We start from the raw sequence: 22,894 nt of genomic DNA, 5'->3' as shown, positions 1-22,894 counted from the left end.
CATACAGACATACAGAAAACTCCTGAATATCCACTAGTCAATTAACAAACAGGAACATGTATTTCGTAGCAAGAAGCAAAAATCAATGGTTGTTTCTTTTTTTGAAAAATTATGAAGTTAAACTTATAGTTTTTTGTTTTGTTTTGTTTCATTTATTTATTTATTTATTTATTATTATTATTTTTTTTGCTCTTTCTTTATCATTCATACTCTTGTTCTTTGTTGATATTAAGTTCTAATAAGTTAAAATAAAATATTTGTACTGTACTGCATCAGGGACAGATACAAGTCTCCTTCCTTAAGGGACACTCCACCGGTAATTTTTCGAAAATGAAGTTCAAGAAATGCAAATTTAGACGAGTTTCATTGATGTTGGGAGAAAGGAGGTTTGGGTTTATGACCCTATCCCGGCAACTGTTTTGGAATTAAAGTCAAAAACCTTTGTGATCAATATTTTGAAATCGGTATACATAGTAAAAAGTAAGTAATAAAAATCAATCACCCCTCCCTTGAAAAATTTCTGGATCCGTCCTTGTACTGCATATATTTTTCTTGTACAGTGTACTGTGTATCAATATAGCCATGTTTTTGAGGAAGAATAATTTTTACCTTTGTTATCCCTCATTTTATCCTTGTTACAGTTTGTCCGCAATTTTTATTATCTGGGCCACCCAATTCCACGGACAATCAGGAGTTTAATGTACATGCGAGCTGATTTTAATAGCATAGATTTTAGGTTTGATGGTGTTTAAAAAAGTGGTCAATTACTGGAGAAATCTCCTTTTTTAACTACTATTGAAAATAATTTCAAAAGTAGTTACTGAAACAGAAAAAGATTATTAGTCGTTAATTCAGTTAGCTTTATTGACACATAGAAACATTTTCAATTTTTTCCTTATTATTTTTTTTTCCAGTGCAATTAAGTAGAACTTGTAGAAACTTCCACTAAATGGTCAGTTACTGGCAAATCACCCTACTTCATTAAATTTTCTAAATAAAATATTCATCTAAGAGAGAATTAAGTTAATCAATTAAAATTATATCTGCAAAAAATATTATATGTTGTTGTGTTTTTTTGGTATTTTGATGTAAATTCCAGAAAAAATCACACTGTTTGTGACAACATTTTGTTGACAGCCCTGAGAGTAATGTGATAAGAAAGTTTGATTGTTTATAAGTGCACATATGAGTGTGTGCATGTTGGTTGACTGGTTTTAAATTACACAAAAATAGTTAAGTTTCTTTGTTTTCACAGAAGTAAATTCTCTTTATTGACTAATTTTGTAAATACAGTGAAACTTCTCTGAAGTGACCAGTCTCCATTTTTAGAAAAAGTGGTCATTGATGGAAATTGGTCGCTCTTAGAGGTCATTCGGGAGCATGCAAAAAACCAATGATAACACCAATAGAAATCATTTTCAGGGGAACTCACTTATAACGAACCCTGATTTAAAAAGAACTCAGATTTAAATCAAAAAGATTTGTTTGGTGCAATGTCAATTCTTCGAGAGCATAACTCGCTTGTAACGAGCAAACCTCGCTTAAAGCAAGCAATATTTTTGGGATTCAAGAAATTTCGATTTACTATCACCTCAGCTTGTTTTTTCTTCAAAAACTTCCATTAACATTCTGAAGTCAACCGAAAGTTCACCATAACCTGTAAAACATGAGAACAAGTGATGGCACCTTTTTTTTTCAATTTCTGGAGTAGAGAAGTATTTGAAAGTTACATATTTGTTAAGACAAATGTTATTAGTTCCAAGATATACTTACCAAAACATTGTAGCACATACTAAATCTTATGCAGATGAATAAAAAGAAATGAAAGGGAAGACGACAATGACAAATGTGAGCAAATTGAAGCTAAACATAACAACCTTTAACGTACTCAAAGATTTATTGTGTTCAGAAAAAGTTCAAACGTTTTTCAAAGCCTGTAGCACAAAAGAGGATGTTAGTTGGGCTACCAAAAAATTTTTTAATTCAAAAAATTAAAAAAAAAAAACAATAATTAAAGAGGTATAATAAAAGATTTCGAAGTAAATTGTCCAAGTTGATACTTGAAACAGAAATAAAGCAAATATGTCTGAACTTTTATTTTTTTTCATGAACTTGTTTTTTTTATGAGCACTTGTTTATAAAGAGCACGTATCATGGGTCTTTCAGGCTCGTTAGGGGCCATTCATTAATTACATGAGGTTGATTTTGGCAATTTTTTACCCCCCCCCCCCCCCCCCATCTTACGTAAGATTCCGTTTTGTTTTTAAAAATAATAAAATAACGAATATTACATCACATGAATCGTTAAAGACCTTTTTGTGTAAAGAAATATGTTCTGAAAGGAATCTCGAATGAATGTTTTTCTGCAAATATTTTTTGTATATGATGCGGTACTATTTAAAAATAAGACATCCCATACACCGTGCGATTCCTTATTATATTTTATACTATTCATTTGTTGAAAATTAAGTAAAAAACAGCTCATCCTAGTATGTTTTTTACCTTCCAAAACTTAATGAAATGTAATCCCTGCCAAACCATTTGACCGCACAATTTCTAATATGGAATATTGATTTGGAAAGTATTACCTAAGCTTGGCTCTGACTCCTCTCCCCCTCGGGACAGTTATGTAATTAATGAATGGCCCCTTATAAGTGACTTCGACTGTAGATGCTTACAGTATATGAATTAAGAACATGAGAGTATATTTAAATAGAGAAACTAAAAATTTTTCTTTTCAGATTTACTTTTTTTAAAAATATACTTATTCTTGCTCTTTTTTCTTTTCTTTTTTTCAATACTGAAACTAATTCCCTTTAAAATGGAAGATATTTGCCTGCTTCGGATGCTTTGTTTTATCTGAAACATGTTTTGTTTCTAGTTTATCTTTGAGCTAAAAGATAAATTATTAATGCAATCTTTTCCGCAATCTGAGTACAGCATGAGCTTATCTATTTTTTAACTGTTCAAATGAGCTAAGATTCTGACCACTAAAATCAGTTAGAAAAAGCCCATGTGAAATTTCAAATAACACCTTTTAGAAAATGGAAAATTGCTGTTTTCCGCAACTTCCCACAATTACTGACTCACACCTTAGATTCCCAAGGGTGTGAAAACTATGCCTGCCTTTTTGTAATATTTTTGGGGCGCTAAACCAAGGGGATATTGATATGAAAGGAATGTTTGAAACCTCAGAAGGAGGGGGGGGGGAATACATCTAACACCTGCCTTTACACTTGCCTAATCCTAAGCAAGAATACATTGATGTCTGTCCACATTACCTTTCTTTTGTTATTTCTCTTCTGATTTCACCAAAAATTCCATCATTTGTAGGTGTGGAATTTGTGATTTGGTGGTCACTGTCAGAGCTTTCAATGGTCTCCCACAGGATTTTTAGCATCCAGTAGATGGGGGAGGGGGGTGAGATCAGTGCCTTAGAAAATTGGTCATTAATAGAGGTGTTTGCTCATAGAAGCTTCACTATATGTACTAAAAGAGTTTTTTGAAGTATAAGAAAGCTTTTTATGTAATTATTATTTATTGCTTACTGGTTTTTTTTTTTCAATTTTTTTTTAGTCACAAAAGCTTTTATCTACTGTTCGAGATGTAGAAAAGTGGAAAATAACGTCTTGTGTTCAATGTGATATGGATGTTTGTGCCAGTCATGAGAATACGCCTGATAGAGTTGTTATCAATGCTAACATTGTGGTAAGTTTAATGTTTTATATTTTGCTTTTTTTTTTTTTTTTGTACAACTCTAAAAGAATATTAAATAGTATGAACTGTTCTCTTCATCAGAAAAGTACCACGAATTGTCATATGATGTTTTGTTTTCATGTTCACTAAAAATGTGTTTCATATTATCGGGTGAGTGCAAAAGTTCATGCGGAGTTTGTGAAAGAAAGTCATACAGTGATTAGGCAAGCAAAAATCTTTATTCAATCAATGATATATTCTCCATCGTTGTCTATAATCTTCTTCCAACGTTCTGGCAGCATACGGATGTCCCGATCGTAAAAACTGCGTGGTTTAGATTCGAAGAACGAAGACACGACATTTTGTAAGGCATTCAAAGAGTCAAGTTTTTTCCATTTAAATGATTTTGCAATGACCTGAATAAGTAATAATCCGATGGTGCGATATCAGGAGAATACGGTGGATGAGTTAGGACATCTCATTTCAGACTGTTCAGTTTGCGTAACGTCTGTCTTGAAACGTGTGGTCTAGCGTCATCTTGATGAAAGACTACGCCTTTGCGATTTGACAAACTCGGACGTTTCTGTTTGATTTCTCGGTTCAGATTAGTTAATTGACGACAGTACTTGTCCGACTCAATCGTTTGGCCGGCGGGGAGAAACTCAAAATAAATTATACCCTTACAATCCCACCAAACACAGAGCATCACCTTCATCAGGTGCAAACTGGCCTTTGCCGTTGCGTCACCATGTTCACCTGCCTGTTTCCATGTGCGTTTGCGCTGAACGTTGTTGTACAGGACCCATTTTTCATCGCCCGTCACTAATCGATCCAAAAACGGCTCATTTTTGAGCCACCCGAGTAAAGATACGGCAGCAGAAATTCGCTGGATTTTGTTGCTCTCGGTCAACAAATGCGGCACCCATATATCGAGCTTTAAATCAAATCCGATTTTTTTTAAACGCCGAAATGCGGTTGATCGGTCAACGTTAAGTTCTGTAGCAATTTCCTCTGTTGAAATTCGCAGAGTATTCTGAACTAAAGAACGCAAAATGTCGTCTTCAATGTCGGAAGGTCGACCTGAGCGTGGATCGTCTTCCAGCTTAAAATCTCCGCAACGCAATTTTGCAAACCATTTTTCCACAGTTCGTTTAGCTGGTGCTTGATCTTGATAAACGTTTTGAATGTTTTTTACGGCTGCTGCAACGTTTAGTCCCTTCCGAAACTCGTAACGCATAACATGCCGTAAAGGCACTTTATGAACACTCATTTTAAAACTAATCTTTCTCGAAGCAGTTTGTATCTGCACAAATTATTTTGATTGGAATGAAAGCTGCACACGTCACCTTTCCAACGATCTGACTTACGTAGATAGTGGTATTAATGACAACACGTTACGCCCGTTCTAACGCCATCTATTGCAACTCCGCACAAACTTTTGCACTCACCCAATGAATAAGTTGAAATTTTTATAGTATTGTACTTCAATAGTTGCACTGACTTCTGTTAGGTGCTACTAGACCTCAGTCAGCAGTATTTTTAGACTACTGTATTTTATCGAATACAAATTAAAAAATTTCATGTTATTGTTTTGTACTTTATCTATTATGTATAATATATATGTAATATCTACGTTAATATTTATTATGTGCTCTATGTTGTGGGAGAAAAAAATCTTTGAATTTTTTCTTAAATTACCAATATCCTTAGATGAAAAATATCTCTATGGCTCATCTTTCTTTACATGGGTGTATCCAAAGGGGGGCAGCTACCCTTCCCCCTTCCAAAGTAGAAAATATAAACCTAAAACCAAAAAAAGGAGGGATTAAAATAAAAAGATTCATAAGCATTGCTTAAATTTCTAAACTTAGACTCAACGATTTTGGCTCTGATAACTTGACTCCTGATTTAGAAAGTTCATTCTTTCTGATCTCAATTGAAAAGGAACATAAATAGTGTTAAAGTGAGTGGAGGCCCGTTATTTAGAATTTTGCCAAGGGAAGGGGCAAATTGTGTATACTCAATGAAAATTTTAACAGAAAACAGCAAAAAACATGCCCACTTATGTGTAAAAACATCAACATTTTAAAGCCAGAGGGGGAGGGGAGTAACTAACTCCATTGCCCCCCTAAATGATGGACATGGGCAAGTTACTGTCTTATTATCACTAATCACACAGTTAACATAACACAAGGTAATGCAGCATGAAAAACACTTCATTTTCCCCACAAACTCCCCTCAAAAGTGTTCTTCCGTTTTGCAAAAGGTCACTGGTTAACCAAGCCTTCACACTGTAAAAATGTTTGAAATCAGAAAAATGTCTCTCCGCTGCTCCATTTTTTCCAAATTTTTAGGATGGGAGGAAGGGCAAAGGGTATGTTATGCATTTTATATGGAAAAACAACAAAATTCATGTACAAACGCATAACTGCATTACGTTTCCAAAATCTCGGGGGGGGGGGACAATTGACTTACCTTTATCAAGCAAATAATGAGTCTGCCCCACCTTCCATTCTGAGCTGGATACACCCTTGTTTCTTTTCTTTCTAAAGCTTGTTTAACTATGTCTGAATTGTCGCCAACTGCAATGTTACATATAATTTGGCATTTTTTCTCATAATCTAATCAACATCAATTCTCTGTGTGCCAGCAACTTTTTCTGTGATACAAGGTTGTCGATGAGTCTTATTTAACCTGGGTTCCAGAGACAGTCATCCTTGTTAACCTAGGTTCCTTGCAGAAAGAAATAGGTTCCCCAAAACTCAATTTAAAGAGAAAAAACCTGTGTATTTGATCTAAAACCCAGGTGGGCTGGGTTTTTTCAAACTTTGGTTGTAGTTTTAAGGTTTTTTGCATGCAATCCTAAAGGTTTTGTACCCTTTAAAAAAAAAAAAAAGATTTTATTATTTTTGAAACGCTAAAGAAAATCATACTTAAACTGGAAATTGTGAAAAAAAATATAAAAAACAGAAAGCCTTCTAGTCCACTACGAAGTGAGAACTTTTTCCTCTAATTTTTGTTAGAAGCAGAAATTAAGGAAAGAAACATGAACATTCTCATTACATCATCCAAAAAATTTTCCAATTTTTTGATTGAAAGTTTTTTGGAAGAAATCCCCCCTCCCCTCCCCTCTACATCAGTATCAGATAACATGTTGAATATCTTGCTTTGAAATGTTAGATATCCAGTTTGAAGTTGAGTAGCTGCAACCAATGCCTGATACTTGAAGAATCAGCCAGATAGTTACCTGATATCCAATGCATCCCAAAATTTAGTCCTACATTACCCTAGTTATGATAACTTACTCCTTTCAAAATGAATCATGATTACAGAATTCCAAAGACAAATTAAAATTCTTTTTTTTTTAGTAGATTTTGAGTCCATGTATTTTTTCTTTCTTTTTGGAATCATGATTACAGGAGGTTTCATTACAGTTTGATTGATTACAATTTTGATAGTACGAATATTTATTGATTTTGATTGTGATTACAATTACAGAACTCTTCAATGTTTCAATTATGACTATGATTATGATAACAAAAAACCCAATCGATTACGCTTTCATAATCTCGATTTCTTCAAGCTTGCTTTGTAAAGTGTTGAGTGCAACAAATGGTAAATCTATTAAAATATAATTGCCCTACAATGAAACCTCTCGCAGCAAACAAAAGTAAAACACTTGTTTGTCTGCAATATGGAGGGCTTCTTGCATTATTCAGGCATTAAAATGAATCTGAAATAAATGTTTCCATTTACAGATGTTTTACTCTGAATTTTAAATTAAAACTTCAGTTCAAAACTTTCATTTATTTATTAAATACAATTTTTTTGGACAAACTAATGATTTTGTTTTGTGCATTTTTCTTATTTTTAGACTGATCATGACTGTGTAAAGCAAAAAATGGAAATGGAGAACTATTCACCTTTATTTAAACTACTGCTCCCGGAAATTAATGACAATTTCATTCAAAACAATAAAGGTGAGTTATGGCTAAGCCTAGTATCTAAAACTCTGACACTTTGAACCACATAGATGTGACTTTACATGACTTTGTTTTTATTTTTCTGAAAAGAACAAATATAATGCATTCGATATTTTGTCATCTTTCTTAACTCCATCTTTATGTGTAGGTCACTATTGTTAAGGCTGCACAGCTTGCTATGTAATGTAAAACATCATTTATAGGTCTCCTTGGTTATACATATTTTACATTTATGTGTCGTTTTCATACAAATCTGATTCTTTCCTACTCATTTTAATGCAAAAATCTTTTACACATCACAGAATATCAGTATTTTGTTGTTTCTCCCTCCCTGAAGCTTGAAAAGGTTCTTTTTACCTATTTTTCTTGGTTTCAATTGAGAGAGGAATTTGGTCAAGTATGGAAGGTCCAATAATGGGGGGGGGGGGGGTTAAAAGAGCTTATTTTGTTTATTAAAGTACTAGTGAAAAATATTTTCATGAACGTAATTCAACTCGTAATACCAAAATCATTGTAAAAAGGCAATTAGTGTGTCAGAAAACTATAAAGTATCATTTTCATTAAATGTGTGCATGAACATTTGTGCATATTATCAGTGGCATTGCCCAGGGGAGGGGGGCACCAGGCCCGACCCCCTCCAAAAATGCTTGTTACTTATGCGGTATTACTTATTCATGTGGACATTATGTTTAGTTTTATTTTTTCATTTCATTTCAAAAACTGCCGGGGTTTCCTTTTTTTCCCCACTCTCTTTAACTTTGGAAATTGTTAACTTATGTTACCAAGCAAGTGTATTTTTTGGCCTTCAGTTTTGAAAATTTTCCGAGGAAGAGTATGCAGCCATGTTCTACTATTTTAGCATATAGCCTAAAACTGCATTTTTAAAACTTCTACGTCAAAAAATTGCTGGAGACATGTTCTGAATCCTGATCTTTTTCCAAATGTCATCAAAGATAGATTCAAATGCATTTTAAAGCATCATTTTCCATACATTTCCAAAGGGGATGCCTCCAAACCTCCACCCATTCCTTAACAATACTACCAAAGATAACTGAAACTGCTTTGTTAAGATTTTAATTTCCAATATTTTCTTATGGACAGCTTTCATTTCTTCTCTCCCCCCATCACATCTACCATCTCTCTAGGTAGCCTAAAATTGCATCTTCATACCTTTTATTTCGGATAGTTTCTGGGAGGAGCTCCAGACCACCTACCTGCCTTCATCAAAATTAGTTTAAAATTGATTTCAAACAAACAGAGGGCACCCTATTCTCCCTTTCCTATAATGTGCTTAAAGTTCCAATTTTTGAGTTTAATTTTGAAAATTGCTCCAAAGAAAAGTTTCCCTCTCTCTTCTGCTATCACCATAAAAGATTGGCTAAAACTTTGTTGAAGGCTTAATCTTCCTCGAACCCCAGTTCCGCTCTTTAACCATCCAAAGACAGCTTAAAATTATGTCTTAGGACTTGTATTTTTTGGTATCTCTAAGCAATAATTTTTACATAGAGAATTCTTCAGTGTTAATCTTTTTTTCTGTTTTATAAATACACTCTATCTCTTTTTTTTTTCTTTTCAATTAAAATTTGATATTGAAATTTGAAGAGAAACCAGTAAGAGCTGCAGTTTCAAGTCTTTATGTCCTGCCCCAGAATCAATGGCAGAGTGATCAAACCAGAATTCTCTGAATTGAGACCAATGGTCAAAATCTACTCAAATAATTTCGAGAATTCGAGTTTTTCAATTCTATGAACGGCAGTTGCTGGATTTACTAATATACTGAACAAGCTATAGCTTAAGCCCCTGCCCCACACTTCATTGGATCCCCCCAACTCCCAAAAAATTTCATGATTCGTTCCTAAGAAGATGAGGGGACTGCAGAAAATGAGTTTCATTTTCAAGTGCTTGAAAACCTTAAAAATTTAAAAATATAGTTATAAACCTTGAAGTTAAAAATTTCTAACAAATGCAAGGGACAGGGGAGAAGGCCAAAATGTGCCTCATTTAGCTCTTTGCTAAATCCTGCATCAAAAAGGAAAATCATGGTTCTCACACTTCTGTAACATATTTTTTGAGATAAATTTTTGTGACTCACATGTTTCATATCTTGCTAATTATTCGATCCCACATTCAGTATTTAAAAATTTCTTTTGTTATTGCTTGCTTTGATCTTACTTCTACAACATGCTGTTAATCTGTTCAGCACAAGAAAAATGTATGACACTACCTCTATTCTTTTACTTATAATGGAAGAGTTGCAGTAAGAAATTTATGGTACTTTTTTTTTTTTTAAACATTAGTTTGTTACAAAATTGGAACAATTCGTTAACTCTAGACAATCAAGTATAAAAATGTTAGAGACTAGAAAGGGCTAATAAAGTGCTTTAAGTAATTTTAATTGTTTTAGGTCCTTCAAAATAATTAAATAAATCTTTGAGGCTACTTGAACAGTGCTTCAATTTTATTTCTTGTCAAGTGCATACACTATTAATTGTTTGAATGGCTAGGATGTTACTCTCTCATTATCTAAATATCTGCACCATTTCTTGTAAAGAAATTAATGCATTTTTTATTATTGATCTTTTTACATTCAAGTCAGGTTGTGCTTGTTGGTGGGTTGAGAGAATGATCAGAAATCAACTGGACTAAGAGTCAATGTGAGCAAGTGAGGATGTGATGGGTTATCTTTCTAGTCCCTGTGTTAATTAATGTCAACAATTTATCAAACCAAAATCGTATTTTATTTTGTACTAGCTGCATTGCGCGGCTTTGCACGGTCTACCTCGAAAATAAAAGTTATGTCAAGTGACGCATGTTCAACAATCAGGCTTCAATAAGAGAAACAAAAATACTGTGAAATTTCCTGTCAGATTAATCATTCTTGAAGAAAGAAAACGGTAAATCAAAATTTCCCGACTCAATTAAATGAAACCCTCCATAAATACAACTAAATCCTAATAAAGAAAGAAGATAAATGGCCAAATAATAATCAAAAGGGGAAATTTTTACCTTGAAACAAAAACAAAATTTTATTTAGTAACAGTCGAGGAAAAAAAAGTGGCAACCTTCTAAATGGTTTTCACGCCAATTTAAAATGAGATTGCGCAAACGATAATTTTCCCGATATGAAATTATGTTCCAAGTAGACTTAAAAATGCTTTTATTTTTTTCCCGGTGATTTTACAGCCTTGGTTTTTTTCGAAATTCAAAGGAATTAATTCAATTTCAGGGGTATTTCTCGCGGGCTTTCGAATGGCGCTAAATTTGAACTGATCGGATATTATTTTAGGTAGAAAAAGCCATTTAATGCTTTTTTTTGGGCCTTAAAATTAAAATTCCTTCGGGGGGGGGGGGGGCCAAGTACCTCCCTGCCGAGTTTGACTGTACAATTTTAGCAACTAAATAAAAAACACAAAGAAGTAATAACTTTTAAGGTATAATTAAAATTTATCTAAAAGTTAATTATTTCTTCTTGAAATCATGATTATAGTTCCCTAATTACTTAAAGACAAAGGAGCAAACAATGTAATCTTGTGCAAATGAAGGCTTCGTCTTTAATTGTATTAAATTTTACATAGCCTGAATCGTGTAAGAGGAGCATTCAAGGTATGTAAAATAAACAACCTACTGGCAGAGAAAGAACATTCAAGCTACATAAAGTATGCAACATATAGGCAGCGAAGAAACGGTCTGTATTTGTGAATGTTACTGTAAATATTGAGGTTCAATGCTTTGTTGTTGCTTGAGAAAAAATCATAGATTATACGCAGGAAAATACAGTAAACCATGTGATGTGTGTGTGTGTGCATACATAATTCTTGAAGTTATTTATCATTTTAAAAATATCCAGAATAACAAGTAGTGAGAATCAGAAAGAATGAGACAGCTGCATGTATGCCGAAATAATAAAAAAAACCTATTTCTTGTCCAGTACATGTAGCAAATTAGAATTAAGAAAGGTGAGAAGCATTTTCTTTTGGCATAACTGCAGCTGTCCCATTCCTCGGGCCTTCCTATTCTTTAAATGATCCTTGTAAACATGTCAGGTGAGTGACCAGGAGGCTAATCCAGACTCTCCCTAATAGGTGCATAGCTGGTTTTAATAAATAATTAGTACCAATGTTTAGCTTAATCTATAAGAAAATTTATATATATATTAATAACAGGGCAATTTCATGTGTGACAAAATATCATTTTTGATAAAAAAACAAACGTCTAAGTGATTACAGTGAAATAATGTTCATTAAAATGGGCATTTTTACTTCCTTTTACAAAAAAGTAAGTATTGAATTCGCGAAAAATTTTTCACTCAAAAATCGACCTTAATTTCCATTCTTCTCAACCCCGAATGAATGCTGAGTTTTTTTTTTTTTTTTTTTTTGACCCGACCACACGTGGATATATGCCTAGGAACCTACAGACAGCCAAAATATCGATTTTGACGACCCCCGAGTTAATTACAACGAATTTTCTCAGGACGTACGTATGTATGTGTGTATGTATCTCGCATAACTCAAAAACGGTATGTCCTAGAAAGTTGAAATTTGGTAGGTAGACTCCTAGTGGGGCCTAGTCGTGCTCCTTCCCTTTTGGTTGCACTCGGATGTTCCTAAGGGGGTCTTTTGCCCCTTTTTGGGGGGAAATCATTGGTAATTTCGATGTAAACTCAAATGGTGTTATAATTTGTCGGACAACCATATATTGCCTTTTCTTTGGTCGCCAACTTGGCGACAAATTTGGCGGATTTTTTTTTTTTTTTTTAAATTTGGTTTTAATTTTTCCACTGTTGGTGACATTTAGAGAGTAAACAATTGAATCACATTAAAATTGCCAATAATGGGTAAATGACATTAAATTGGAGGAAAAGGAAGTCATGTGATGCCCACAGCAGCTTGTTTAATTTTCATTTCATTGTTGAGAATCAAAATATGAAAACCAAAACAGAAAGATTAATTTTTATAGATTTATTGTTCAATTTCTGCTTTGAAGGAATGATTTTTTTAAACCAATCTTTTGTATTTCTTAGTATAAAACAAAATTTCTGTGAATTCTGTTTAAATTAATTCTTTTAACTGGTGAGTACTTTTAAGATGCAGAAGTACCAATAGAAAACTGTTAATCTGAATAGTATTTCTTGCATTGGATTAAAATAATTGAAGTTTATGTGTTGAGCCGAAAAGACAAAAATTTCCCAAGTCCATTTATTAGGATAAAAGTGACAATATTTTCAATGGAACAAAAAGAAATCATTGTAACTTGACACTATTTAGTTATGAAATAAAGAAGAATGTGAAATATTTAATAAAATCATTCCAGTAAAATAAGTTTAAAAAAATTATTTTCATAAAAGTTATAATTTTTACAGAATCACCCAACATTTTAATAAAAAATAGTTAATGAGTCAGTGGTCCTCTCTTTAATGTAAGCTTTTGGGCCTCTCCTGAAACAGAATCCTCGCTACCCCACTGCATATTAGTGATATAATTACATTACTTAATGGAGATATGCTAGGTATAGGTTCGAAGATATCTGATAAAGGTGTGATTTATTGCACTTAAAAGTGTTACTCAAAAATTCAATAAATGTCTTTTGTATACAGTAGAAGACCGTTATAATGCACACCTTGGCACCAGAGCTTTTGGGTTATACAGCTTTTGCCATTATATAGGTCATTTCACAAATTTTGAAACTAATATTCAGAATATATATATATATATATATATATTAGAACTTCAGAATGGGTTTTATCTGCAATGAGTAGTAAAGCAATAATTATAGAAGTAGTCATTCACAAATAAATATGTTTCACACTCAAAAGAAAGTGAATTATCTTGCACTTTTAGCAGTTTTATGGTTTGCATAACAGCTGCATTTTCAAGAGCCATCTGGTATTTTCTTTTTACTGTGAATAATATTTTTCATTTAAAAGCTTTGAATTATGATGGGAAAATATAAAACTGTTTCAAAATTTAATTTGCCTAACAATTTTTCTGTTTGCAATGCAAAACAGAGGGATTTTTTAAATTTCATAACCTATTGTTTACTTCTGAAAAGTTGCGCAGTTTATAGAGAATTATGTTATATAGGTATTCATTATAAAGGTATTCTACTGTATTAACAACATTAAAAAAAATTAATTTCAAGTTCTTAACGACTCATATTTGCATAAATTTGCATTGATAAGGTTAAACTTGTAAAAATCAAAGTGATTTGTTAGTGTTCCAAATATGTGTTGAAACTTTTTTTTTTTTTTTTTTGAGTCATTGCAACATTGAACTTTTGCTGGGCCAAAAACTTGTAGCGATGAAAGATTTTCAAAAGCATTTTTACATTGTATTTTTTTGTTATATTTTGCCAGTTTATAATTGTTGGGTACTTTATTCATCTTTAATTACTGGTATTTAATAATTATATTTAAGTTAAATAATATAAAAGTACATTTTAAAAACTAAAACTGGTAATTTCATTTAGAGCTCTTGAAATGTACATGTTTATTTACACTTGCATAGACACTACAAGTTTGTGTCATGTGTAAACATTTAGTTTGATAATCTACACTTGCAACTTTTCATGTTTTAATCAGCTATGAGTGGCCCTTTTTTAAAAAAGGTTCTGTTCCACCACTATTGTGGAAAGATATTTTAGTGTTAAGTATCATATTTCATTAAGTAGTTATGTTTTTGCATTTGTAGTAATGCTTTCTTTGAAAATACTTGCATAGATAAATTTTACCAGTGAACCGCAGGAATAGTGTAATAATGAAAAAATTTCAAATTGGTAGTAATCAAAGGAGCATATTTAGACAGGTTTTTTTTTTTTTTTTTTTGGACCCAAAAAGCTTTTGCCCTTGTCCTCTCATTATTGATATATAAGGTTTAAAGTCTGCCGTAGTTTTGAGAAAAGTGCCAAATTTAAAGACTTGCAAAGAAACTGAAAGTACTACTATGAGATTTCTTTCTATTAGCAAAGCGTGTGAAAGATGTCTTCCATAACTCACTGAAACTCACTAAATTTGTTGACTTATCTTCAAGTTTTGGCACACTTTAAGACATATTTTGAAAACTGTGACACGAGCAAATAATTTATGCATCCAGAATAATATTTTACTGTGCTCTTTTGATTGTTGTAAATTTATTTTTTTTCCATTACTATGCTCTGCCAATCATAGTATGCTAATATGTATGCACTTAAAGAATTGGTTGACAAAACTGCCCCTTTCTCTCAGGATGAAATTCTGGCTGTGATTGTGCTCAGAAGGAATTACAATTTCATAGTTCACAGTGTTAAAGTGTAAAAAAGCTTTTAAAACTGATGTCCTTTCTAATAGATTTTGTTCATCATTTGATTGTTTCAGGAATCGACTTTCAGAAAGGAATTCTGGACCGCACTATTGATAGTGTCCAAAGTCAAGTTTCTAAATTCTTAAATTATGAATGCTGTTCAATGAGGGAACGCATCAGGTAATAATTAATTACTTTTTGGGTTTAACGTCTTGCTTTGAAGTGAATAATATTTCAGTTATTTTGTAGTTTTATAAAAGGGCCAAAACATGTAATTTGTTTAGGACAATGGCTGATTCGATCGAAAAGAGAGATCCACAACTAAATGCTGTATAAGTCCTACATATGAAATTTCAACCATCGTAGACTAAGCATTCTTGAGTAATGCAAAATGTATGCATTCTCATACATATTGTGGTCAAAATAAATGTTTCTGATTTCCTACAAGTTTATACATATTGAAGCAGCTATAGATACCTATACAGAAAAATCAAGTTAAATGATTTCTGAATGTTTAAAGGGAAATTTTGGTTGAAAATCAAGTAGGAAATTTTTCATGAATATACATTTGAGACAATGAGAAGTAAAGGGATGTAAGTGCTAAAATTAATAATTTTAAGTTAACCAGCACAAATGGTAGCTGAATGACTCCTCTGTTTCGAGGCAAAAGATAGTACTAGTAGCCCTAATAGGTGCTTCTCTTCAGTGTGATTTAGAAAAACTTTTCAATGAGAACCTACCTAGGACCGAAACTTTAAATGCATTTAACTCAAAACTTGAAAAAGTCCACTTACATCCCTTTGCTTCTCACTGTCTCATCTGTATAGGAAAATAAAAAGGAAATATTAAATCCAAATTGGAAGTCCCCCCCCCCCCCCGGACATCATTGTGTAGTAATTCTTTTTCTGAGTTTAGTAGTTTGTCTTTTGATCTGCATTTTTTTAGTGAATTTGCAGAAAGCTGTTAAGTAATGCATATCATGTGTCTGTATTGGAACCAATACCGTATATACTCGCGTATAAGTCGAGAAATTTTGTCCAAAAAATGAGATCAAAGGAAGGGGGGTCGACTTATACGCGGGTCAAATTTTCCGAAAAATTTTTTCCGATCAACGAGAGCTGGGAAGCTACGAGAAATGCCGATGTGCGGTTACAGGTAGTCGCTGATAAGTTGCTAGTGTGAAAAAGTAAACTTATTCAAAAATAATAACTAAAAAAACCTAAATAATACACATAAGTAAAGATAATTTTATTCCTCTTTATTAAGGATCAAATCAGCAATTAACAAATATCGTGAAACGTATTAAAATATTTATCGTCAACAGTCACGCCATTCAGACTGAGAGTGCGTTCGACGAGCGCGACCGGTTAGAACGCCGCGGTTAGTAACTGGTTACTTACCGGTTGACCGGTGAGGTTCGTCGAACGCATCCTTTGATATCATTGACGATTCTGCAGCCGCCGATGTATAGGATGACGCGGTGATGACGGAAGCGGACTTTAATGAACTTTTTTTTGCGTCCGACTCGGAATCCGAGTTTGAAGGCTTTTAGAAATGTCTTCCTATTTAATCCCTATTTTATTTGTAAATAAATGTGTTCATTATTTTGAAATTTCTTTGAAAATAATTCGCGATGTTTTTGGAAAGTATGGGGGTCGACTTATACGCGGGTTTTAGATTTTTCTGGATTTTTTCTCTGAAAAAGGGGGGGTCGACTTATACGCGAGATCGACCTATACGCGAGTATATACGGTATGTGCTTTTTATTTTTTGAGGCGCATCTCAGTTGTATTAATACACTATTTGAAATGAAATTTAAGCTGTTAGTTAATGACTATTAATTTACAGAATTAGAACCTTATCAGTAACATTTCAGGATCAGAAGTTTCTACTTAATTTCTTTCTGCTGTTGAATATTAAAGGTTAATTCAAAATAATTAAGTTATTTTCATAATTTTGGAATTTTGCCATTTTAAATATTTTTTATGTAAAAGCATTAACGAATGTGATAAGTTAGTTTTTTGAAACTGATAGACATGTCTTCAACAATTATATTCCTAGTTAAAATTAATACTAATTAAAAGACAATATATTTGCTTTGTCATATGTATGTTCATTAGAAATAGCAATGTATTTAGAAAAAGAAAGCCTCAAATTTGAACAACTATCAAAAAGCTGCATTTTGAATGTCATGTAATTAAATAATTATGTATGACTAAGCAAAATCAAACTATGAGTTAAAACTAAAAGTATATAGCTACTCTTTAAAAGACTAATGTTTTAACAGTTACACCATGTCCTTTTCCAGGCACAATAATAACTTTTCTTTTATATACTATATGTGCATTCAAAACCTTTAGTAATAAGTTGTTACTCATCAAGTTTTATGTTCCATCTTATTCATGATCTTGGATTTTGATATTTTTCATTTGTTTTCTAGACTACATGCCGAAAGAGAGCAGGCAACTTATACTGAACTATTACACAAGGTACGAAAAGAAAAGCAAGCTATGGTTTACTTACTTCTGATTTCAAAGAAAATCGATCCTACATTAGAGCCATCGACAGCTGATTCGCCATTAAACTCTCCTGATGCAACTGTTAACAAAGATAATGGTACTAAATAGAATTTTTTATGGGCATATTCTAGAGTATTATTTGCTCTTTTTTTTTTCTAGCAATTCACATACTCATAAGTTATTTAAAGTTTTTATTTTGGGTAGGCTTTCTTTTGTAGTGCATTTATGCTGCTGAATGAAAATATTTCTTACAGTTACTGAATCCTCTACTTCAACAGATTCTGCATTTGACCGAAGTGAAATATCTGATACTTCTGAAGGGGATAAGAACCAAAAGAATCCTAGGACTCTTAGAAGGGCTGTTTCAGTAAGTTTCTTGTAATATTTTTCAGAAAAATTCTGCAATTTGTTAATTTGAACACTTTTAATACTAAGCTTGTTACTGGTATGAGAAAAAAATTATTATTTTAGAAGCACATTTTTAAGATCAATAAAACAAACTTAAAATAATATTTGTATATTTAACAATAATTTGCATCAAAGAATCTGTTAAAATGCGAAGTGCAAGTTTCTGATGCAGAATTTGCTGACTAAACTGCATTTCTTGTTTAATTTACAAAATGTCTAATATTTTCATGCATAACTTTTCATTCTTTTGAAGCATATCTTTTGTAGACCTTCTTCAAAGTCTTTTTTTTTTATCATGCTTCTGAATCATGGTTGAAAATCCATGAAACTTTTGTGCTGAAACCTCATATCTATGAAGCAACACTTTCTGATCAATTTCTTATTAAACTAATATTTGGTCTTAATGTCATATATGCTTCAATAGTAAGTCATGATTTATGACATAAATTTCATAAACATTTAAATCTATACTAATAATATAAAGCAGTAGAGTTTGTTTGAACACGCTAATCTCAGGATCTACTAGTTTGAATTTAAAAAATTCTTTTTGTGCTGAATAGTCTATTCATTGAGGAAGGCTACAAGCTATATAACATCACGCTATGACTAATAGGAGTGGAGCAGCAATAAAAAATATTATGAAAATGGGAAATTTTTTATTATAATATAAAATGCTTGGAACACAAAACATGCATAGCCACGGAGGCTCAACTTGAAAGTGTGGGCTTTGTGATCCAGTGAGTGTAGGTACTAGTCAGCCATGAGGCAAATCTCAAGGGTACTTTTTAGAGAACATCCTAAAAAATGCTAAAAATGATTTGTAAAAAAAAATTATATGGTGTATCCATGTCTTATTTTTCTTATTAATTATTTAATCAAAAAAGCTGAACAGTTTGCTTGTTTGAATGTGCTCATGTCAGGAACTTTTGATTCAAATTAAAAAATTCCTTTTGTGTTGAACAGTCCATTCGTTGAGGAAGGCTTATAGGCTAGATAACATTACGCTAAGACTAATAGGAGTGCAGCAGCAGTAAGAAATGTTATGAAAACGGAAAAATTTATTTCTATACTAATATTATAAAGCTGAAGAGTTTGTCTGTTTGAATGCGCTAATCTCGGGAACTACTGGTAAGGATTGAAGAATTCTTTTGGTGTTGAACAGTCAATTTATTGAGGAAGGCTATAGGCTATTTTTTTAACCAGATTGGCAGAAATATTTGTTGTTGCCAATTAAATGTTTAATTAATTGTTTAGTTATATGAATACCTAATAGATGGCAGGGTAAGTTTAGTTCTATGAATTCCTAATAGATGGTGCAAGGGTAGGAGTTGTCCTAAAAATCCTAAAATTTTAAATTTTGTCCTAAAATTCCTAAAATTTCGAGTTCTGTCTTAAAATTCTTCAAATTTTCATTATTTATTCCCTATTGCACAGAAAAATAAAACTCAACCTAAAAATGAAACTTTTCATAATGATATGCCTTAAAATAAACTTCGTACACCCTAAGAAATTTTCTCTAAAATACAAACAGTGAAAAACTATGCTGCTGCTGCTTTTTTTTTCCTGAAGAAGGGGAGGGGGGAATCAGTTAAATAAAACACATGCTCAATATAAAACTTTGTTTTATCTATGCTTTGTAACTCTTGCAATCTTTTTACTTTCTTTATTATTTCATTTTTATATATTTTATGCAAAAAATATATAAAAATGAAATAATAAAGAAAATAAAAACAGCTGTGCAGCAAATTTTACGGAAAAAGAGTTAGAGGAAAGGTATATATTATAATCTTATCATTTTGATTTTTTTCCCCTTTGAAAATAAATAAAAAATATGTGAACCGGGGGGGATTCCCTTTCCCTCCTTCTCTCAAATTGCAGTTCCGTGGCAAAGAGTGGGAAGGGTGATAGGTATCATAGCTAATTGGAAGAAAAAAAATTTATTGTGTTGAGTTAGAACCCAAATATAAACACTTAGTTCAAAAAATTTATTTAGAGCTAAATTTAAATGATTTGTCCCCAGGTGGGAAGTAGTATTTATTTTTATAGTGCTTATCTTGTGTGTGGTTTGAGAATTAGTTTGTTCTTACAGTACAAAGAGTTGATTTGCTTTGTGTTTCTGTTCAGTGAAGTTGGATTATTTATTGCACATATAATTTTTAAATTTAGTCAAACTTTAAAAATGTAAATAATAATTTCTTTTATTAAAACGCCACGGAAAACGAAATTATCTTTTTTGTGGTTAGAAAAAGCAGACAAATGCATACAAGATCAGCACATGGTGCTGTGCAGAAAAAGGTGAATTTAAAGCATTTAGTTCTGTTTGTACATTATTTTTCCAATATAGATAACCAAGGATTTTCACAGGTATTGTCTCATGGTGATACGGCGGGACGTAAAAAGTTGCAAGTAGCTTTAAAAAATCCAGCTGTATTTTTAAATTCTTGTTCTTCGTCTTCTACTGAAACCAAATTTATTATGATGAAGCAATCCGAAGCTTTTGTTCCAAATTCACTCCAAGATAAAATTTCAGAAGCGGAGGTTTTCTTAGCTTTATTTGCTATTAAAAAAATATATTCATTTGCATCTTTAAATGATTTATCTGTAATTTACAGAGATATTTTTGAAGATTCTAAGATGACAAAAAGTATCAAATTATCTGATAAAAGTTAAGTAGGTGCATAATAAATTTTGGACATGCCCCTTACTTTAAATCCTTCTGTATTAAGGATTTTTTTCATCATTCTTTGTAATTCACATTGGTGAAACAACAAGGCAAGTAAAGAAGCAATTGAACATACATTTACCTAACTGGTATGTGGTATGTACTTCTACTTCATAATGGGTTACTGTGTTGAAGAATAAAAATTGAATGCATTTTATTGTAGTTTTAAGTATTGAATATGAAAGGTTTTATCATCTACAAGGAAAATCAAGTGTATAAATTGTATTATGTCGCTAATGTTTGAAAAAAAACTTGATTTTTGCTGTCCTAAAAATGTCCTAAAATTTTATCAAAATTGTGTCTTAAAATTTTTGAAATCACCACTCCAATCCTGGATGGTGGAATAAGTTAACTCTGCAAGAGGGCACAGGCCAACAGTGTCGATAGCTGTGAGGAACCATGCCCATGCTACGTTGTTGTGATCAGCAAACGGATTTTGAATGCGGTTTTTTTTTTTCGATGTTCAGGTACATAATTTGTTTTTGTAGGATTTTTCGATTGGATTTTGTTTTCCTTATTTCTTCAACGTTTGTTTTTGTTCTCATAGTTGAAGATAGTTACATATCTAAGTAAATAATTTGATTTGTCGTATTATTCAACTGTGATTGATATTTATAACGTTTTTATAATAGCATAGTTTATTTGGCAAAACACTTTAAATTGCAGGGGTAAAAATGCTTCATTTGCTAAAGGGCAGGGTTACAGTAGCGTGGTTGCTTGGCTCGTTAAGCGATGAAACTATGTAGTTGAGGGATTATTGAGTTTTAAAGCTACTGTTTATCTTTTTATGTGTTTTGGTGAATAGTTTTAAATTCCAGAGAGACTTTGATAGGTCTTTTGAAAAGGTGTGTATGCATTTTAGTTGAAGAAAAATGACCATTTGACATCAGAAAGGGGGCGGGGGCATGGATTTTTTTTTGTTCAAAGGACTTCCTTTAACTTCTTAGCACGGGTATCGCCATCCGGGTACTGCTAGTATTTACACATTAAGAATATTTCAATTTTTAAATAGATATATAGGAAACTTTGAATGTTATAACTGTAGTAGTTAGGCATTAATAATACCCAAAATAGATGAGAGGGGATTTAACAGAGTTATGCCTCTTAAGTAAAACTGTTATACATTACATTTAGTATTCTAAGACTCGCAAATTAGCTGATATGTTAAATGTCACTATGTAGAATTTTTTGCGTGAAACAAATTGATTTCAGTATAAAGAATACTGGTCCCCCCCCCAACTGGGCAGCATATTTAATATTTTAATGGTTAATATTCAATCATGTATTTTATTCATACACAATAGAGATACAGTCGGATCCCGCTACAACACGATCCGACCTAGCGAAATGGCTATAACACGAGTTTTTTATGAGTAATGAATTTTTTATTGTGGACACAAATTACTCACCTGCAACATAAAATTTTTTGAAAAGGAGCAGCTGAGCATTGGAATGGGCTTCGTTGACACTAAATTTTGGTTTTATGAATGGACTTTCATCCCTTTAGCATTACTGAAAGCGGAAATTCACACACTGCATTAGTCTAAACAATGCTTTGCTTTAGTTCATACAAATAACCGCTCCGATCCTTAACAAGGTTCTTTTTCCTTCATTCTACATATGAGGCAGTGAGAAGCAACGGGATGTAAGTGGACATTCTCAACTTTTGAGTGAAACATGTTTAAAGATAAGGTCCTAGGTAGACTTTCATTGAATTTTTTTTCTAAATCATGCTGCACTTACCAGGAATACTAGTACTGTCTCTGGCCCCAAAACAGAGGAGAGGTTCCCCTACTATTTGTACTGGTTATCTCCAAATTTTTAATTTTGCCACTTACATCCCTTTGCTTCTCACTGCCTCATATGAACGTTGACAAAATAGAATGGCTCCCTAACGCGCATTTTCATTTCAAGTTGGCGAATGTAGAAAGAAAAAGAGAGTTTCTGAGCATTAAAGAAAAGGTCAAGATTCTCGATATGATTGAACAATTAAAAAGTGCTTCGAAGATAGCACGACAATTAGGTATGAGTGAATCTTAGATACGTTCAATTAAAATTCAAGAAAAGGAAATCCGTAAAAGTTCCAAACTTAGCTTTAATACTGAAGCTCCCAGAGTCGTCTGAGGAGCAAAATACAAACATCATGAAAATGGAAGCTGCTCTTTTATTGTGGCTAAAAGAAGTCAGAAAGAGGGATGGTCCCACACTGCATAAAGCATCATCTACATTATTCTTAAAATTATAATTAAGTTTACAATATCTACTGTTCAGTGCTATTATAGTGCAGTT

At 32.4% G+C, this 22,894-nt stretch overlaps 1 protein-coding gene across 3 annotated transcripts in view; it reads left to right on the top strand.

Annotated features, from left to right (window-relative positions):
• LOC129219331 (uncharacterized) overlaps positions 1–22,894 on the top strand; it is a 235,281-nt gene that overhangs the window by 191,995 nt on the left and 20,392 nt on the right. For 2 of the 3 annotated variants that reach the window (XM_054853689.1, XM_054853688.1), the window contains exons 3-7: positions 3,577–3,708; positions 7,571–7,676; positions 15,031–15,136; positions 17,397–17,572; positions 17,730–17,842. In XM_054853689.1, coding sequence (XP_054709664.1) covers positions 3,577–3,708; positions 7,571–7,676; positions 15,031–15,136; positions 17,397–17,572; positions 17,730–17,842 — 633 coding nt within the window. The remainder of the gene's footprint in view (positions 1–3,576; positions 3,709–7,570; positions 7,677–15,030; positions 15,137–17,396; positions 17,573–17,729; positions 17,843–22,894) is intronic. The other variant, XM_054853690.1, reaches the window with a different exon arrangement.

Source organism: Uloborus diversus, chromosome 3 (assembly GCF_026930045.1).
Source record: "Uloborus diversus isolate 005 chromosome 3, Udiv.v.3.1, whole genome shotgun sequence".
Classification (NCBI taxonomy): domain Eukaryota; kingdom Metazoa; phylum Arthropoda; class Arachnida; order Araneae; family Uloboridae; genus Uloborus; species Uloborus diversus.
Note: the sequence above shows the minus strand (reverse complement) of the source record. Positions and strands in the feature narration are given on the sequence as shown.